The sequence below is a fragment of the Callionymus lyra genome, chromosome 12, assembly GCF_982586985.1.
Source record: "Callionymus lyra chromosome 12, fCalLyr1.hap1.1, whole genome shotgun sequence".
Classification (NCBI taxonomy): Eukaryota; Metazoa; Chordata; class Actinopteri; order Syngnathiformes; family Callionymidae; genus Callionymus; species Callionymus lyra.
Window position 1 is genome coordinate 17,987,627 of NC_141829.1, and position 19,612 is coordinate 18,007,238.

The following is a 19,612-nucleotide window of genomic DNA, read 5'->3' on the forward strand; positions in this document are numbered from 1 at the left end:
TTTTATTTTTTCTATCTGAACGTTGGGCCGTGAATGTAATCCTGGCATTTAATAACCGGTCCGTGGTACAAAAAAAGGTTGGAGACCAAGACTCTAAATGAAAAATTTTCTAGTTGGAATTTGGTAGAAATGTTGTCGGTAGTTTATAGAATGCAACAAACGGGTTAGTTTTACTTAAACACATAAGTAGAAATATATTATCAAGGGTTGATTATTGATAATATAAAATGTCATCAAATACATAGATATTATTGTCTTTTCTCTTGGTGGATGCTAACATAAAATAGTTTGTTTAAACTTTTAACACATTATATAGTAAGTAAGTTAGTAATTTGTATTTAAATTGCGCTTTTCCAGACCAGGGTCACAAAGCGCTTAAACAATCAAAATAATACTAAAATATATACTTTAAAGGTCACGATAACATTGAGAAACAACACAAGAGTTCCAGAGAATTAAGGGAAAAAAATATGGGGGAGAATCATGACGGGTCCCTCAATACAACAATTCCCATATATATGATAGAGTGTTAAACCTGTGGCTCAATTGCTAAATAAATTATATCACAAGTGAGGTTATATAATTTTTTTTCATCCGTTAGTGACTTGAGATATGTCTGAAAATTACAACCAGCGTTAATAAGTGTATTTTTTTTCGTTGCTCTCTGATTATGGTCCCTGAATAAAACTGAGAGCATCTTAAAACATGAATATAATTAATAAAACTGGCTAAATTTATCGATTCACTTCTTCTTTTTCTGTGAGCTTCTTCCCTTTGTCGCCCTTAAAATGTCCCCTCGCTTTCCTGAGGATTTTGTTTTGTGTCCTTAACCTGGGTTCTCATTACACTCTCTGAATACGTTCGCCTTCCTCCAGCAGCCATGTTAGGATAGATGATATCTGAACGTCTAAAATGACCACTTCATGAATAACGTATGCGCGGCGAGTCAAAAGGAAATCAATGTTTGTTAGTACGGGTGCCCTCGGGGGCCCGGGCGGCGGCGGCGAGCCCCGGTGTTTAATTAAATGTGACTTACACACACATCTGTTGTCGTCTAAGAGCACACGCTCGCCACGGCAGCTGCAATTAACCCTCCCGTGCGGCGTCAGGAGGCAAAGGTCGCCGCATCCTCCGTTCATGTGTCGACATGGAGAGAGCTCACCTTCAAGACAATCAGACGGAGCATGTTAAGTGGCAACATGGAAGTGACTCGGTGGGACACGCTTCTGCCGTCACGTTTTTTTTCTGCAACGTTGATCTGACGGTGAATACAGCGGTGGTGACGAGACACAATAATTGGTACCTTCTTGGTGAACGTCAGCCTCCTCACAGCTGGAACAATCTTGATGGAGGAATGAATAAACAATCTCTCTCCATCCATCCATTTATACATCCACCTATATATATATATATATATATATATATATATATATATATATATATATATATGTGTGTCTTTCTATCCATCTGTACAACCATCTATTCATCCATCCATCCATTTATACATCCACCTATATATATATATAGATATATATATATCTATATATATATGTCTTTCTATCCATCTGTACAACCATCTATTCATCCATCCATCAATTTATACATCCATCATTTCATCCAACCATCTATCCATCCATTTATACATCCAGCTATTCATCCATCTATCTATACATATATATCTTTCTTTTCATCCATCAGTACATCCATCTATCAATTTATACATCCATCGTTTCATCCAACCACCTATCCATCCATTTATACATCTACCCATCTACCTATCTACCTATCTACCTATCTATCTATCTAATCTATCTAATCTATCTAATCTATCTAATCTATCTAATCTTTCTAATCCATCTAATCTATCTAATCTATCTAATCTATCTATCGATCTATCGGTAGGTCCATTTACTCATCCATCCATTTATACATCCACCTTATCATCCAACTATCAATTGATACATCTACCTTTCTATCCATCGGTAGATCCATCTATTCATCCATCCATTTATACATCCATCAATTTATACTTCCATCCATATATCTATTCATCTATCTACCCATTCGTCCATCTATTTAACCATCCATCCATCTATCTTTTTATCTATCCATTCATCCATCCATCTATTCATCCATTTATCTATCCATCAATCCATCTCTATATAAATCTTTGTATACATAAGTACATCCGTCTATTCATCCATCCATCATACATGTATCTTTCTATCCATTGGTAGGACCATCTATTCTTCCATCCATCCATACATCTATCCATACATCTATCCATCCATTTATATTTCCATCCATCCATATATATATCCAGTCATCCATTTACACATCAATTGATCAATCTCTACATCCATCTATCCTCCCTTCCACCCATTTATACATGCATCCATCCACACATCCATCTATCCATCTAGCCATCGTTCTATCCATCTATAAATCCCTTTTTCAGTCCATCCATCCACCAACCCATCTATCTATCTATACATCCATTTATACATCCATCCATTCATTTATACATCCATCTTTAGATTCATCTATTACAGATTGTTCACTTTCCCCATAACCTCCAGTCAGAAAAATAACAAGCAATCAGCATGCATTACCCAGCATGCTATGTTTGTTCAAATTTCAGATTCAAAAGATGAACACAAGGTGTGCCAATCATGCCGATATAACATAAGATCTTGGTTGGAAAAAAGAAAAGATGTTATGAGCAAATCAGCGGGACACAGGCTGTTCACTTCAAATCATCAAAGACACGCGTGTTCTTTGCTTCTTCGCCTGAGGCCGTATGTGTTTTATTCATGAGACAAAAAGAGTGATGCTCATCTCTGCGTCTTAGGCAAGACACAATAGGTCGGTGTAGATGGAGGGATGATGATCAGAGGCGTTAAGGTTAGTGCACAAACAGTTGAGGGTGGAGGATTCACATGTATATCCGACGCGTTGAACCAACTGAACCCACATATCTACCACTGCAGGACCAACACACTCATGGACCACTGACCCCCCTATGGTGCCCACGAATAATAAACATTAACTAAACACAATGTCTTTGTTTAACCAACACAAGTGGGTATTGGAAATTAACTTTTGAGCATCCTAGGAAACATGCAGAGAGTGCATACCTCCACCAAGGAGCTCATTTCTCACAGCTTTATAAAACACAACAGACAATTAAATCAATCAAAAACAATGACATGACCAAATTATATATTTTTTATTTCTCTGGTAACATTTATTTATTTATTTGGTACTTTTTGAGAACATTAAGTCTATATTTTCTTTGTGTTAAAGCCATTTTTCATTTCTTTTTTATCTATAAAAGGTCATAGTGAATCCATCTATTATAGCTTTACTAGTAATACTACTGAAAGAAAGTGGTTTATATATTACTTGTTAAATCTACTTGCAAAACCAGAGTGCTTAACACGTATTCACTACTAATACTAGTGAAGCTAACATGGTAGCATTAGTTTTAGAGTGTACTACTAGAAAAGTTACTAGTAGTACTAGTATACCTAATAAAGGGGAAAGGATTTACATAAAAGCAAAGTTCTGCTCCCTGATTGGTTAAAATATGTTCAAGAGCCAATAGGAAGCTATAATTTGGTTTTCTCTTCCTGAACCGTTATTATTAGTGATGGGTTGATGAGGCCTTATGATACAGCATCAATTGTATCATGATACACTGTCTTAATTATTAAAAGCCACTAGATGGCGCTCCATGATTTATAATCTTTAGCTCTGTTCTACTAATTCAATGAAACCTGGCATCGTTTTCTCTGAGAGTGCCACCTAGTGGCCTTACAGTATGATACAGCATCACAACTTCTTGGTAGCACCAGTAGTTCATGCAGCATTAATAGTTTTTTAAAAAACTAAACATCCATTAGTAGTATTAGTGACAATTTTTGTTCCACTAGTACACATCATTTGAGTTTTGTATCTGCAAAGTACTGGTTAGCAGCTTAAACAGGGTAGATAATTTTCTAAAAAGTTATCTTTTAACAACGAGCAAATATAACTCAATTACATTGTATTACGACGAACGTTTGACGATCCGTAATCACTGCTTAAAGTATTAAGTATTAAGGGCAACTAATAGCTTTTGTTGGTCAGTAGAAACTGAAGAACATCCACATGCACATGAGGGAACATTCAGAGACATTTTGTAACAGTAGTTTCAACATTTGCCTTGGTTCGCTGCCGTCAAACAAAACAGATTCCATACGAACAGATACGAGCGCAAACACCTGTATTAAAAGCAATATGCAAATATTTGCTGACACAACATTGTATACATCCGCCCGCTTTACTCACATTTGTTTGTATCTCTGGCAACCGCGATGATTCCCATGGGCTGGTGCGGTATGTCCGCCCGAAGAACTTTGGTGTCACCGCCGGTGTACTTGTTCGTCCGCAGGACGGATCTGCGGGCCCAGTCGGACCAGTAGAGGAAATCGGCGTAGATGGTGAGTCCGTAGAAGTTTCCGGGTCCGGATTTGACGATAACCTGTTAAAAAAAAAAAATGGATTGATTGAGCAGGGGGATGAGAAATAAGATCAACTTTGGTGGGGAAATCCAAAGATTTGACTCATTAATCAAGCCATCAGCCTTTTATCACCCATGTGACTGTCGGGTCCAGATGCTGGCGAGTAAATGGCACTGTCACGGGCGAGAGAGGGGAGGCAGGAATCTATCAGACGTCTCCTTGTGTGACCGTCTCGGCTTGCGGCGTCGGAATAAGAGGCTCCAGCAGCTCCGTAGTTTTAGTCATTAGCGGGACGGGCTTGTAAGCAACATCGCATTAGCCTCTCGCCAAACTGGGATTAATAGGACAGGTGTTGATTAAAGAAACACAGCGTGTGGACTCAACAACTGGCCAAGTGAGAGTCACAAACCGACACGCCGACAGATGGGCTAACATATTGATGGAAAATTAGATCGGGGACGGTCCTCTGCAACACGTGTGTTCTCGATACATTAGCTCGAGATGACTTCATGTCTTTGAAAGGCTTCATTTTTTTTCCTCTCAGACTGCCAAACTTTTTTTTAATGCTAGAACCGCTTCGCCACAAGACTCCTTTTCTTTGTTCATCATTTTATAGCTTCACTCTTAGAGGCTAACCCGGGCCATTTCCTCCAGCCGAACATGCTGACATCCTGTCTCGCCGTGCACTCCACTGCCCTTTGTGGGGCACTGCTTTCATTAATGACCGGGGTTTCTTCTCTAGAAAATGGCATGGGGGAGTGAGCAATGCCACAGCTATTGTTCCTCTCTGTTGCCAAACACGCTGTCAGCATTTAATAGCCACTGCTGCAGAGAAGAGGAGTTGCCCGGTCCTTAAGGACACTCCGCCGCCGTTCCCTGTCCACATTAGAGGCACACAATAAAACACCCCCGTGCCCCCCTAACTCATTTCATTCCAAACCGGTCCGGGTGCTGCAATTGGGGCCGATATAGACACTTTAGATTGGTGCCAAATGAATAGAAAACAATCAGACCCACACACCAGTGATGAGATTACAACCCTTAACCTTTAGATAAGTGCTCAAGTTGTCCATCAACCACAGGGGTTCCAGTTAAACACTTTAATTGGAAGTGGGAATCAAACCACCGAGCAACCTCATTATGCGCACTTTTACATGGTTGTGGAAGACTTTGGACAACTATACTCATAATGGCGCAATACCGTCAACTGGTTTGGATCCAAATAACTACTAACGTGAATTCATTTGACGCTAATTTCTATACATTATCTTATGAATATGTTATGTTTAAATTGAAAAACAGGCAGGAAGAGGCCACCTGACTTAACCAAGAAACTTGTGGGAGAATACCAAGGAATTTCAAGGGTTACTTTTGAGATTGTTTTCCCATTAAGTACTGGATCCGCCGCAGGGCCTCCTCTCATTTGGACATGCCTGTAGAAGTACCTCACCAGGGAAGTGTTGAGGAGACCTAATAAAAAGAAGCTTCTGCTTGGTGGAGTAACACCTAGCCAAAAATTAAGTGGCATCTCACTTTTGCCAGCCAGTTATCCTGCTGAAATTCAAGTCTGTTGCAGAGCAAGAAAATACCTTTTTTATTTTAATTTTAATTTCCTTTTATGATACATTTCAACATGCAAACACTGAATCTTCAGGAAATCATACAAACTTTTTACGGAATATTTTGCATGGATAGGTATAGTTTTGCTTTTATCGTTTAATCCAATACAGGTGGCAAAACGGTGCTTCGGGAGAATATATTTCGAAATTCTTGTGTTTTTAAAACAAAGGGTTAGCAGTGGGCGGGGCTTAAGCGCATTTTCAAATGCAAATATTTAAATTAAGAGAGTTTTGTACAATTACATACTGATGAGGACAATAGAGTCTAAGATCTATTTAACAGTCATTTAAAAACAGGTATTATCTTGTAGGAAGTGTCTAACAATCTGGCAGAGAACAATAATTTGGCCTTTTGTATCCACATTGTTTTTGTAATACACAGTTATTTGTTCAACTATGTTGGTACAAAGTGGTGCAACACAAGTAAAGTTTTAAGAACTCAATGAATTGCAGCGTGGGCATGTGAACCAGCTAATAAATGAGCAATTATTTATAGTATTTTTATGCATTGTTGTCAACATTGTTTTTAACATTAAGGTAAGGTAAAACTTTATTGATCCGAAATTGTTTATTGTTTATTATAAACACTGTATTGGTGACATATGAAACTCTGAGAGCATGCAGCACATGATATCATTCGGCAGGTGACTTTTGTGATTTGATATTGGTTGCCATGAGCAGCCAATGAAGGACGCGGTAGTTGAGAGACACGTTTTGACTGATCGAACACCAGATGTGATGCTGCTTTCTGCACCAGCTGTACGGCTTCTACGCCGCATACCAAGCAGGCAGCTGGGGGGGGAGCAGTGCGATGAGCCAGAGTCGACGGTACCAGTGGTTGGTTGTGAAGCTGATTCGACGAGACGGAGGCCAAGTTTGAAAAGTGAAAGGCTACAAAGAAGAAGGTAGGCGAAGAGTTCAGAAGACAAGAGGTCGTCAGAAACAACATCCCACTTTCTGAGATGGAAGAGAGAGTTCTATTTAAAGTGTCACACAATCAACCTGCTTTTTTACTTGTTGCAGATTCGGACAAGATTCTTTCTTATTTTATTTTTTTTCGGCCTTGTGTCAGCACTTAGAGGAAAGGGACACTTTTTAAAAGTCCAATCCATGGAGAGGAATGTTTGGTGATAAAGTCCATTCAGTCTCTTGTCTAAACTGGAAGCGCCCGTGATGTTTACCGCGGTTACTTCCTGTTGGTATCCTTTCTTTAAACTTTAGCTACAGACAGCTTAAAATAAAGACTTGTTTTACTTTTTTCCAGAACCATTCCTCTCGTCGAGGCTTCCATACAAGAGGGACGTTACAGACGAGCAGTATGGAGGTATTTAGATGTTTTTAATTTTGTCTTTTTGGACAAAGATGAAGACGAAGACAACTGAGTCGAGTCCAGTCTCTTCATTAAAAATGGACATAGATTTTAGATTCCTTAACTCAAATTTTTGGTAAATTATCCCTTTAAGTAAGACAGTATTCTCTTGCATATTGTGTCAAACATGTCATTGTTTTGCAATTTAAAAGAAAGAAAGTAAAAATCTGAAAATCAAAAGGAATATACGATAGAGATTATTTAATTGGGGATACATTTTTTACAGCTCATACATTTCTTTAATCTATTAAAAAAAGGTTGATTAAAAAAAACTCCCATAATATCCAACTGAGATCTTGTTAAAAAATACAAAAAACGAATGATTTTCTTGACTTACGTATCGGCTGGAGCCGTCGAAATCACACCGTTCTATCTTGCCGAGCGTCCCGTCGGAGAAGTAGAGCTTCTCTGCCGTGTGATCGATGGTCAGTCCGTTGGGTGTCAGGATGTCCGACCCGACGATTATCCTCAGGTTCTTGCCCGTCAGTGTGGATCTCATGATGCTGGGCCTCTGCTCGTTCCAGTTGGTCCAAAACATCAGACTGAGATTTAAAGAGAGAAGAAAAATTCTTTCAATTAAAAACAGAGAGGAATTTTAATGGAGGTTTAAAATGCTGAGTGAAACAAGCTATTAATAAAATGGCCAGAGGTTTGCAGATGTGTCAGATATCGACCTTCTCGCTGTTCTCTGTCACACTCATCCCTCTCAGCGGCAAAGACACTAAGACTCATTTTGTTGTAATTTAAGATTATGAATCACAAATCTAGTAAAGAGGTCGTTGTGTCATTGGCTGTAGAGAATGTCAGGAATATATAAAAAAAACTGTCTGAGTGATTTTTTAAACAGTGTTACAATTATCTAAACTTGTAGTGCTATTGCGAAACACTTATCTCACGATACAGTTCGATACATTTTTGATAATTAAATATTTTACCCAACGATTATAGGGGACACTGAATTTAAGTGAACATCTTGTGATTGTTTCACCGTCTCATGGTTGAATTATTAGCACTAAAAGTCAATATATGTCCAAACATGAGCTTTAAAAGCAAATGGATCCGACTGTATCATCTCGTCCTCAGTTAATCGTCGGGATTTACCACAGAGGAGGTAATGACTGGAATCCAGCGTTCGAAAGTGAAATTTTCAAACCAACTTTAAATTATATGAGAATATTTACATGTAAATTAAATAAAATAAAAATCATATTATTTTATTTTAAACACCGTTAATTGATTATAAATAAACTGAAAATATTTAGTAGAAAAAGACATTTGAAAGCCAAAAAATATTAAATAAAAATGTGAATAAATAAATAACAAATGCTACAGTATTGTGAAATATCAATTTAGTATGTAGTGATAGTCTGATGAAGCTTCATGAAGCAGTATCATTATTTTCAGAGTCCACTAGATGGCAGTCTCTGCGCTATTTTGTTTTGAACAACTGTTCTAATGAAACATCATTTTTAAACTGATGAAGCCACCTACTAACCTTGAAACAACATGACACTGCTACATGAAGCTTCATGAGCCAATTACTTATAGAATGGTGAAAAAAAAAAAAAAATATATATATATATATATAGGTGTATGATTTTTTTTTTCAAGGCTTCACGTTTTATTCTGGACCCATTCCATATGGTTTACAACGGCATATTTGAACCCCATCGATCCACCAGTCATGTGAAATATAACGTTATCTTCACAAAGCAGAACATATAAAGCAGACGAACACGGTCGAGCAAATTTCATTCGTGTTTACTGACTTTTGACACTCATCCAGTGCCAGCGCGTGTGGGTGGTCTTCCTCCGAAAGAATAACGACGGCCTCCCGGCTCAGGGCACCAGCTTGCTTCTGCTCCACACTTTGCCTGGTGATTTCGGAGGTAGTCGAGCTTGTCCAATACAACATGTCCCAGGCTCGGTGGTAGGCCAGACCCTCCACTGTTCCCACATCTGAGCGAAAATAACAGAAAAGAGGTTTGTAAGCACATGGAAGCATCTGCAACAAGAAAAAAATGGAGACATCAATCACTACTTGGAGGTTTCACGCAGGGTTGGATGTGTAATGGGATGTGCATGTTTGGACTAAAATAAAACTCAATATTTTGACCAGATCTACCATCCATAATTGTATAGCATTGCACCCTAACACCCCACTGCGTTCTCTATAAGCTTAAATCCCACTATGTTGACATCCCACTTATGACAACAATTTTTGTTAAGGAAATTGTCATTTGTAGGATGACAAACCTTATTTTTGTGGAGCTAAGGTGCATTAAAAAAAATTAAAAACGGGCCAAGGAACGGATTATAAATTGCTGAAATACAATCTGGATCCACAAGTATTTTTAGGGATCCATCTCGGTCAAGAGAGAGTTGCTGCACTTCTGTTACTTACATCCTCATTATATGTTCTGTATGTTCTAAAATGCTAGCGCCACCGTCTGTCCAACTGAGCTCATAGGAATTTTGATTATTAATGATTTACTATAAAAAGCACGGAGACATTGCATACCTCCGCCAAGGAGATTATTAAAAATCAAAACAAATCAATGAAATAACTTTCAAGAATTTTGTTAGCTGGTCACGAAAAAATGTATAATGATTTAAGAATAACATCACTTAAATCTAATAATTTCTCATTTATAGTTCTGTAATGCTCATGAATAGCTAAGCTATTTCAATTTCAAAAATGCATGTTAGATACGTAAGGAAATGATATTGGTTAATAAATAAATTACATTAATATTTAAAAAAACAGGGCAAGATTCCAAATAGCGGACTTAAATTTACATAACTTTTATATTCAAAATCCCAAACGTAATATGATTCTGATGATAACATATACAGTATATGTGACATGCAATATTATCCATGGGAAAAAAGAAACTCCCTCGTGGACAAGCAGTCGTATCAACGTTTCATTATTTACTGCACATTTGCTTCGCTAATGTATCGTCTCGCTACGACCCCTACGTTTCCACGAAGTGTACACAACCCAAGGTTAGGATATAAGCCATCCTGCGGCTGTTTTGAGTCGTCACGTAAGCGTGCTATATATGACCGGAATTCCCTCATGGATCACTCACTGTAGGATATTCATGGAAACGTATCACTGAGGGATTGTTTCCGTTATGTTCATGGCGAAGGAAATAAACCGGGGAACGAGGGGGGGGAACAGAATCCCATCATTCCGGCAACGTGCAAGAACGAAGAAGAAGAAGGTTCAGCCGACTTCCAACTCAGACTAAAATTGAGTTTTTATAACGGACAGAAAGTACCTGGGATGTGTACTGTTAACGATTCAGAGCTAAATTGTAACATTTTAACATTGTTTAAAGTGTGTATGAAACTTATATATAAATATTTATGTATTGTAGATGTGAAATCCTCACATTAGCTTATATCAAATTAATCATTTGAGCTTTGCAGCAAATAGTAAACGCCCACATTTGTACTTCTTCGGGAAAATATACACATTAATATCAGACTTTCATCATGTAAAAACATTTGAAAAATGTAGGCTTTTTATTTATAGAACTACTTTCAGTCACATTAAAAGACACACAACAAAAATAAATAAGTAATAAATGGTAAAAAAAAAAGAACATTAATGACATGAACAGAAATTAACAATATGGAATTATACAAGACAAAATAAATGGGGGAAAATTAATTAAAATGAATCAAATGCATGTACTTCCACTTTTGTTACAATTTGTATTTTTATCTAAGTTATAAGACAGCAATTCACTCTCCTGCAGCCTCTACTCATGTTTCATTGTTCCAGTCCGTGGTGTCAGGTCATCGTCATAACCATGCTGACAACATTGTATTGCTCTAGTGTTTCTTTTTTCTCTTGTGATTTCCCTGACACACAGTTTCTTCTGTGTCTATGATATTGATCCTCCATTTTACTGTGTTAAGTTCCTGTTAACTTCTATATTTACTTTTGGTTTACATGGGTTTGTGATGAGATCAGCAATATTTTGTAATTATTTTTTAGTAACGTTAATGTATCATTTTCAAGACATGTTCAAAAATCAAATCCTTTGCTTGTTGATGATTTATTTGTTTCATCTTGGTTGTATGACTGAAAGAATTTGAATAAATAAACATTTTGAATATTATGTTTTATACATTTCTAGCTAAAATAAAGAATTGATAAATGATGACAGAGTAATTTCAAATGTGAAAAATGAAGAATTATTTTTAAACTACCCTTAATAAATCAGTTATTAAAGCAGTTATTAAATATGGATTTTCATTGCATACTTTAATTAATCACTTCAATTAAGTTTAAATGTGAACTTTTGGGTAATAAACTATAATTCACCTTTGTAATAATAGGTACTTAAATGAAAAATCGTAATTTAAAATGTGTCTAATTAGACTGTGAAGGTAAAATATACAAAAAACAAAATGTGTTTTCTTTACACACCATGTCATAGACAGGTCAGTAGGTTTGTGTGGGAATAAATCAGTAACACTTTGGAGCTTCCTTCTCTTGCATGAGACGGTAGCAATGGACTTGAGTTTTGTTCCCAGCGGAGGCGCCACAGAACGGGCGCGGATACCAGCTGAGCAGAACTAAGGCTTTTTGCTCTTCATCTGAATCCAGTCAAGCTCATCAAGACAGGACTGACTGGGCTTTAGTGAAGGAATAAAGAGGGATTTGTCTCATCATTCATTTTCTAGGACAGTCAGCAGACAGCGGGGCTCAAACACGATATTGATTCACTCTTTAAATTGTTCTTTCAAAGCAGTATCAGCAAGGGTAAACACACGAGGAGGAGGAAGTGTAAATGTTGGTGAATTTTAAACTGTTTGGCAAGCGGTCCCATGTGACACCGAGCAAAGTACGCCTCAGCGGGAGCAGCATGTTCTCGACGAGGAGACGGAGCTCCGGTAATATATGCAGTAACACGACAACCACAGGATAAGTTATGTTTAGAAACACACTATTTGATCAGATAATCGTTATTTGATATGGATTCTCTTTTTGGTAAAATCTTATGCGAACATTAAACATACAGAGGATTCATTATTTGCAGTAGATTTGTTGTATCACAGCAGAATAAATAGGTTTAAAGTTTTGGAAAGTACGCTGTAAACTTATATAACTTAGTTTTATCAGTTCGTAACAAGCTACTGCCAGGTAAGCTAATGAGCTGAAACTTAAGCGTGTGTCCAGGATTTCAAAATTTGCCAAAAGGCAGCAAGTCTTGCCAAGTTTTTGTACAATGTTTCAAAGAGTCTTGCGATACAACATTCTGCTTCCGTGGTTAAAAGATCCAGAAGTTGCATTGATGGTGGTTCAGACACAAAAATGATCGTATATATTCAGGTGTCTTTTGGGGATTATTCTGCCACATGGCCAATGAAGACGTATTCGTATTTGTAAGAAGATGTTCAATTATTGAATTATTTGACTTGTCAACTGGTCGTATTCCTGACAGATGGATAATAGATAATACTTACTATGAGTAAGGTAAGGGCAGTTAAAATACAGAGGTTTAAAAATACTACATGGAGAACAGATACCGTAAAGGCAATAGAAACTTTAGAAAATACAGAGATATACCGTATTTTCTGCACTATAAGGCGCACTTAAAAGCCTTTGAATTTCCCCCAAAACGTCAGTGCGCCTTTTAATCCGGAGCGCCTTATATATGAACATTACCTGGTGGGTGACTTGATTACAAACACTTTCATGACTCTGCACCTACTGAGCCGACACGCAGTGGGACGCATTATGTCATTGTGTCATCACAGGGTGGGATTAACGACGCACGTCACATCATGGCGGACGTCTATGGAGTAAGATTACTGCCACCGTTTTGAGCGAGTGTGTCTTTGTTACTCTGCTGCGCGCTCAACCAGTCATACACATGCCTTCAACATGTCGAACAGGCTCTAGCTGTCATACACGCGCTGAACTTCTCTGCTGCTCGCTCAACATTTTTCTGCTCGCAACACCAGTCTCACGCGCCTAATAGTGCGAAAAATACGGTAGTGAAAGCAGTTTCACTTTTTCATTGAAACTCATGCATGCTGTCTCATGTAAACACTTTAGCCCCAGAATTCTACAGACAGAATGTAACTAACAGTGTTTAAAAATTACCAATATTCAGAACAAAGGGCATTTCTACGGAAACAAATTCAACGTTATTTTATATTGTGCCAACATCTTTTTAATTTCTTTTCAATAAAATGATTTTTAATCATTCTTTAGGCACCATTTAAGCACCAGAACTGCTTCAAGATAAATGGTTTGTCAAAAAAATATTGATATCACATCCCTACTAATTGGTTATGATTTTTTTTGCGGATGATATAGTGATTTCATTTGGAGAGACGGATAGAGACTAGAGCACGACGAATGGATGTGATGGACGGCTCTAAGGAGAATATACAACAGTGATGTGCTGATGAAGCTTCATGAAACAGTGTCATGTTGTTTAGAGGTCAGTAGGTTCAAAACATGATGTGATGTTTCATTAGAACCGTTGTTCAAAACAAAGTAAAATAGTGCAGAGACCTCCATCTAGTGGACTCTGAAAATAATGATACTGCTTCATGAAGCTTCATCAGATCATCACTAATATACGACATACGCTGAAAAAACTAGTTTTGAAATACAAAAGGGGTAACAGACATTTTTCTCATTAAATGCCTCATTCCCGAGGAAAAACATATCGAGGGGCTTTTTTCTTTTTAATAGATCTTCCATCTTCTCGCAGTTAGTGCTGCTGTTTCAGTTCGAAACCAAATCAATAACCATATAAAACCTCAAAGTTCTTGCAGTTCTTCGTCTGTGCTGTTCATAATCATTTTTAAATGAGTACCGCAGGACATCTTTTTGCTGTCTCGTGTTCAATAATTTAAATGAAAATCCTTCTTCAAAATCTTGAAACTATTACCAGTCTAACAAGCCCCACGAAAACCAGCTCACTTACTCTCTGTGACGATGGATCTTTCCGTCCAGTCGTCATTGATCATCTGTATATTTCCAAAATGGACGTCGCTGAAAAAGATGCGATTGGTCCCGCTCGTCTTCTGGCTGTAGTCGAAGGCCAGCGCGACGATGTTCTTGAACAGCGACGGGTTCTCGAAGGGCTGGACGGGCGAGTTGAGGTCGTTCTCATCGGAAAGGTGAATGCTTTTCAGTATGGTCCTCTCGGAGTAGAGCAGATATCCTTCGTAGCGCTCGCAGGCGAAACCGTCTTCGGCCAGGCGACCGTGAGCGCAGGAGCATGTTCGCCGACCGCTGCCCAGGTGGAAGCACAGCTGCAGGCAGCCGCCATTGTTTCGACCGCACGGGTTCGTACCTTCAAGGAAAAAAAAAAACCCATTTAGCAACATGGAACTGTTTGCCATAATCGATAAACCTCCACCTTTTTCTCGGCCTCTGTTGAAGATGGCGACATCTTTCAAGTTACCCCCGAGGCCGCTCCTCATGGTCACCGCGTCACTGGTGTCGGTCTTGAAGGAGCGTCGGATCGAGCCGTTGGAGTAGGCCCTGAGTCAAGCACGCCATAGAGACAGACATCGGAAAATCAGAATTTAAAAAAAGGAAGGCGTATCGCGTTCTAATTCTGAGCTAAAGAAAGATGATTCTCAGCGACAACTGCGATGGGGATTCGGGGCTAAGCCAAGGTCCACGTAATGTTTCCTGAAAAATTAATGAAAATGTCGGGTTTTATCCCGAAAAAAAAAATGACATGACTGTGCTTTTGCTTAATGAAAATGAAAGGACAGTGAACCAGCCCCAAGCTCTGCCAGACCTCATCATAAGAAAGACAGCTCAATATAATAATAGCATGAGATCGTTAACTATGATAACTCGAACCCATGACCTCCTGAGACCGCAACAAAAAGGACCTTACAAGTTTCAGCACCGTAGTACTCGTTTTTCATTTACACCTTTTGTCTTAGGGACGCTACATGCACCACCATTACACCCAGGGAATGAATTAATATTTAAGAGAATCAGTAGAAAATAGTCTAAACATCTCGTGCCCAATACGTCGATCAAGAAGCTGTCACGAGTAGATCACGTGACATAATGAGATACGATCTAAGCAAATATAGAAGAGAGCTCTGATGCTGCAGGTTCAAATGAAATCTCAACAAAAGCCAGTTTTACTCAAGATAGGAGACACATTCTTAAGAACACACTTGTATTAATACATTAAATCACATAAAGACCATTTGTAAAACACTTTTATCCAATACTTATAATACAAACACATGCTTGTGATGCGCAGGTGAGCCACAGATTCTAATCAGACAAAGAAGTCATGACGATGATCTGAAGTTTAAGCTTTGAATAGGCCACTCGTCTCCTCTGTAAATACAGTTTTCTTGTTAATAACTGTGTATGTCACATTTACACCGGAGCTCCTCTGAACTTATGTATGAGTGCGATGCGTGTCAGAAATGTTTAAACTGTTCAAATATAAACTGTTATTATTATACTATGACATATATTATACAGAATAAACCCAAAAAAATAAATAAAAGAAAGCTATTTACAACCTTTCCTCTACACCAGAACGTCAGAGATACTTTCTACCCACAAACCGAACACAACACAGACACAATGCAAATCAATAATAATAGCAAAATAAATTGTTAGATTAATCGAAGCGGGGATTGAACCGGCGAAAAACCCACAACCTTAACTTTGTGTGAGCTACCAATTGAGCGAGATAGTAACACAAAGCGAACGTGCACCTGAATTTATTGCAACTATCACAATCATAATCGGAGACGACGCTTCTCCGTTACTTACACTGGTTTAATTGGCTGATGATTTACACAAACAATGATGGGCTCTTCAAAAACCAACCCCAGATGGAACGAATATGACAAACCACGATAAATAAACCAAGGCAAATATGGTTTATCAGTGTGAAAGACTTCTACAAACATACAAAATGATCACTTATTTCCAAACTAAAGAAGAGTAAATAATAATAAAAATTAATTAAAAACATAGAAAAAAAAAACACAGTCAAATCATTGGGGATTCAATGACCATACAATGGCAGAAAAATTTGACTTGGAAACCGAATAAAATAGTGAATAAGAACTCTCTTCTTTACTCCACATTTGGGTCTCAAATAGTAAAGACATTATTTGTTGTAAAGTTCTTATCAAAACCCACCCTTTATTATCCCGAAGAAAATAAACACAAATAAAATACCTAACACCCAAAAAATTAAGGAAAATGAATGGATCAATGGGGTCGTTTTTATAGTTGTGTTAGCCCTTTTATTACGTTTCAATTTCCTTTCTCCATCTACTACATATACTTTTAAATAAACTGCAGAGAGAGTAAAAAGTAATTGCCCTCTAATGTGCGACATCCTTTTAATCTAAGAGGAGGAACGTGTGGGAATAGTTGATACCAGCTCCTTATCACAGGCCAATATGAATCATGTGCTTTAATTCATGGTAATAATGGATTACCTGTCAGACCAGTAGATGTATGGTCCAAACACAGCCACCGAGAACAGATCCACGTTGGCCAGCGACAGGATAATCTCCCGGCTCTCACCTGTCTCAAGGTTGATTCTCTCGATCTTATCCGTGCGGGCGTCGCACCAGTATAATGTGTTTTCCTGAAAAGGCAATTTTAGAACCCATGTGACTCCCTATGCATCTTAAATATCACCAGATGTAATAAAGAAAGGTCAAGGTCACTCTCTATGTGAATATTAAAAATGACCTCATAGTCTATTGAGATTCCATTGGGCCACATGATGCCAGTGTTGACCATGGTGACCTGGTCTGAACCATCCAGGCGGGATCGGCCAATGCAGGGTTTCTGCCCCCATTCTGTCCAGAAGAGATACCTGTAAAACAACATTGCAATCCATGACATATTAGTGGTCATTGTTGTGTTTTTATCAGTTTTAGTGGATTTCCTATAGTACATCGAGTAAGTCTAAGAAAAGGAAAAAATAAAATGTACTTAAAAAGAAATGACATGTACAATTAAAATCTCTGAAGAGATAAAGGGCCCAGTAATCCTAGGAAGCCTTGACAGCAATACTACACATGCTCGCATAGTAATACTAGCATAGTACAAGCATCATATTAACTATACAGACACTTGAAGAGTAACTCTAGGAGCATCACAGGGTAATACAACTGAGCGTTGAAGTGTGTTACTACGAAGCCTAGCAGAGTAATGCTATGAAGTCTTACGGAATATTACTACAGAACCTCGCTAGGTAATACTACCAAGCCTATTGGAGTATTACAATGAAGCCTCGCAGAGTAATACTAAGCAGTCCTGGAGTCCTCGGAGTAATGCAACAAGGCCTCGGAAAATACTACTTCTATTACTTCTGGATTAACATAACAGATTTTGCGGGATAATACTATGGAGTCTTGCAGAGTATTACTATAGAGTCTCGCAGAGTAATACTACAGAGCCTTTGGGAGTAGTACTACGAAGACTCGCGGAGTAATATTCATTGGCTTGCAGAGTATTACTATGGAGTCTCGCGGAGTAATACTATAGAGCCTTGGGGAGTAGTACTGCGAAGCCTTGCCGAGTAATATCCATAGCTTTGCAGAGTATTACTATGGAGTCTTGCTGACTAATACTACAGAGCCTTGGGGAGTAGTACTAGTAAGCCTCGCGGAGTAATATTCATAGCCTTGCAGAGTATTACTATGGAGTATCGTGGAGTAATACTACCAAGCCCCGCAGACTAATACTAGGGAGCTTCGACGCAGCTTTGCTTAGTAATACTACAGAGCCTAGTGAAGTCATACTGCAGTCTTACAAAGTAATACTACGAAGCCTTTCCGGAGTAGCAATACAGAATCCAGTGGAGTAACCTTGATGAGCCTTGGGAAGTAATGCAACAAAGCCTCGGAGAGTATTACTTCTATTTCTTGCGGATTAACACAACAGAGTTTGGGATAATACTATGGAGCCTTGCAGAGAATTACTATGGAGTCTCGCGGAGTAATACTACAGAGCATTGGTAAATAGTACTACGAAGTCTCGTGGAGTAATATTCATAGCCTTGCAGAGTATTACTATTGAGTCATGCAGAGACAAAAATAATTTATTTTATCATCCTTAATGAAAAAACAAAACAAAAACTAAACTTTAATGTATTTACAGCGAAGAGGAAACAATCAGTTTCTACATTTTTACATTTCATGACAAGAGGATTAATAGTTTATCCTTATCTTATCTTAGCGCTTATACCTGTCGGAGGATTTCATAAAGCAGTGGACTGATACAGAAGAGAGATTAGAACAGCAATTCCTGTGTGGCTTACCCTTTCTGTGGGTGGACTGCGATGCCTTTAGGCTGATCCAGACCCTCAGATATCACCACGGAGCGATAGGCGCCGTTCAGACGAGAGATTTCGATCAGATTGAATCCATGGTCGGTCCAGTAAAGATTTCCTAAACAATAATGAGAAAAAAAAAAAAATAGATGTCAAACCAGATAAAACTTTTAAGCATTTAGCAACGACAGGTTGAAGCCGTAATGGGTTCATTCTTTGACAACGCCGACCTGCTATCCAGTCCACGGCGATCCCTTCTGCTCTGCTGATTCCAGTCGTGATGATGTCCTCTCGCCACGTCTGGTCACGCTTCGCCCTGGATATTCTGTTCAACCCCATGTCCGTCCAGTACACGGTGTCATTTCCTTCGAGGACAAAAAAAAAAAAACCTTAACAAGATGATGAACTCGAACCGCCGCCACCGCAGAGCCGGGTTTTATGTCAGCGTGGCACATTTCCACCAAATATTGTGGCTCTATAAAGCATGATGGGGACAAAGAGCCGGCGAGTTCATTCTGCTGCTCGTTGTTGACACACGCAGCTTGAACAGTCAGGCCCGCCTGGCAGACACATTTTTTACTGGGCAGTAAATTGCTTCATGCTAAACCCTGGAGTTTGTAAAATTGTTATGAGCTTTTTTCTGAGTTTTACAACCCGGTTACATAAGCATATGAAAATAGCAGCCTGCCTTTTTTTTTCCCTCGGCTCTAAAGTGCAGCACTGCAACCTCAACAATTTGGCTGTTGAGATTTGAGTCGGTGTTGAATCTCATCGTAATCGTGACTGGAT

The 19,612-nt window shown here is 38.5% G+C and overlaps 1 protein-coding gene across 1 annotated transcript in view; it reads right to left on the reverse strand.

The window, feature by feature from the left end:
- lrp1bb (low density lipoprotein receptor-related protein 1Bb) overlaps positions 1-19,612 on the reverse strand; it is a 348,034-nt gene that overhangs the window by 88,753 nt on the left and 239,669 nt on the right. Inside the window, exons 36-45 of the mRNA XM_087804844.1 lie at positions 19,054-19,188; positions 18,812-18,941; positions 17,236-17,362; positions 16,977-17,128; positions 14,897-15,021; positions 14,459-14,830; positions 9,263-9,452; positions 7,831-8,035; positions 4,333-4,525; positions 1,037-1,162 (exon numbers count right to left, since the gene is read on the reverse strand). Coding sequence (XP_087660970.1) covers positions 1,037-1,162; positions 4,333-4,525; positions 7,831-8,035; positions 9,263-9,452; positions 14,459-14,830; positions 14,897-15,021; positions 16,977-17,128; positions 17,236-17,362; positions 18,812-18,941; positions 19,054-19,188 — 1,755 coding nt within the window. The remainder of the gene's footprint in view (positions 1-1,036; positions 1,163-4,332; positions 4,526-7,830; positions 8,036-9,262; positions 9,453-14,458; positions 14,831-14,896; positions 15,022-16,976; positions 17,129-17,235; positions 17,363-18,811; positions 18,942-19,053; positions 19,189-19,612) is intronic.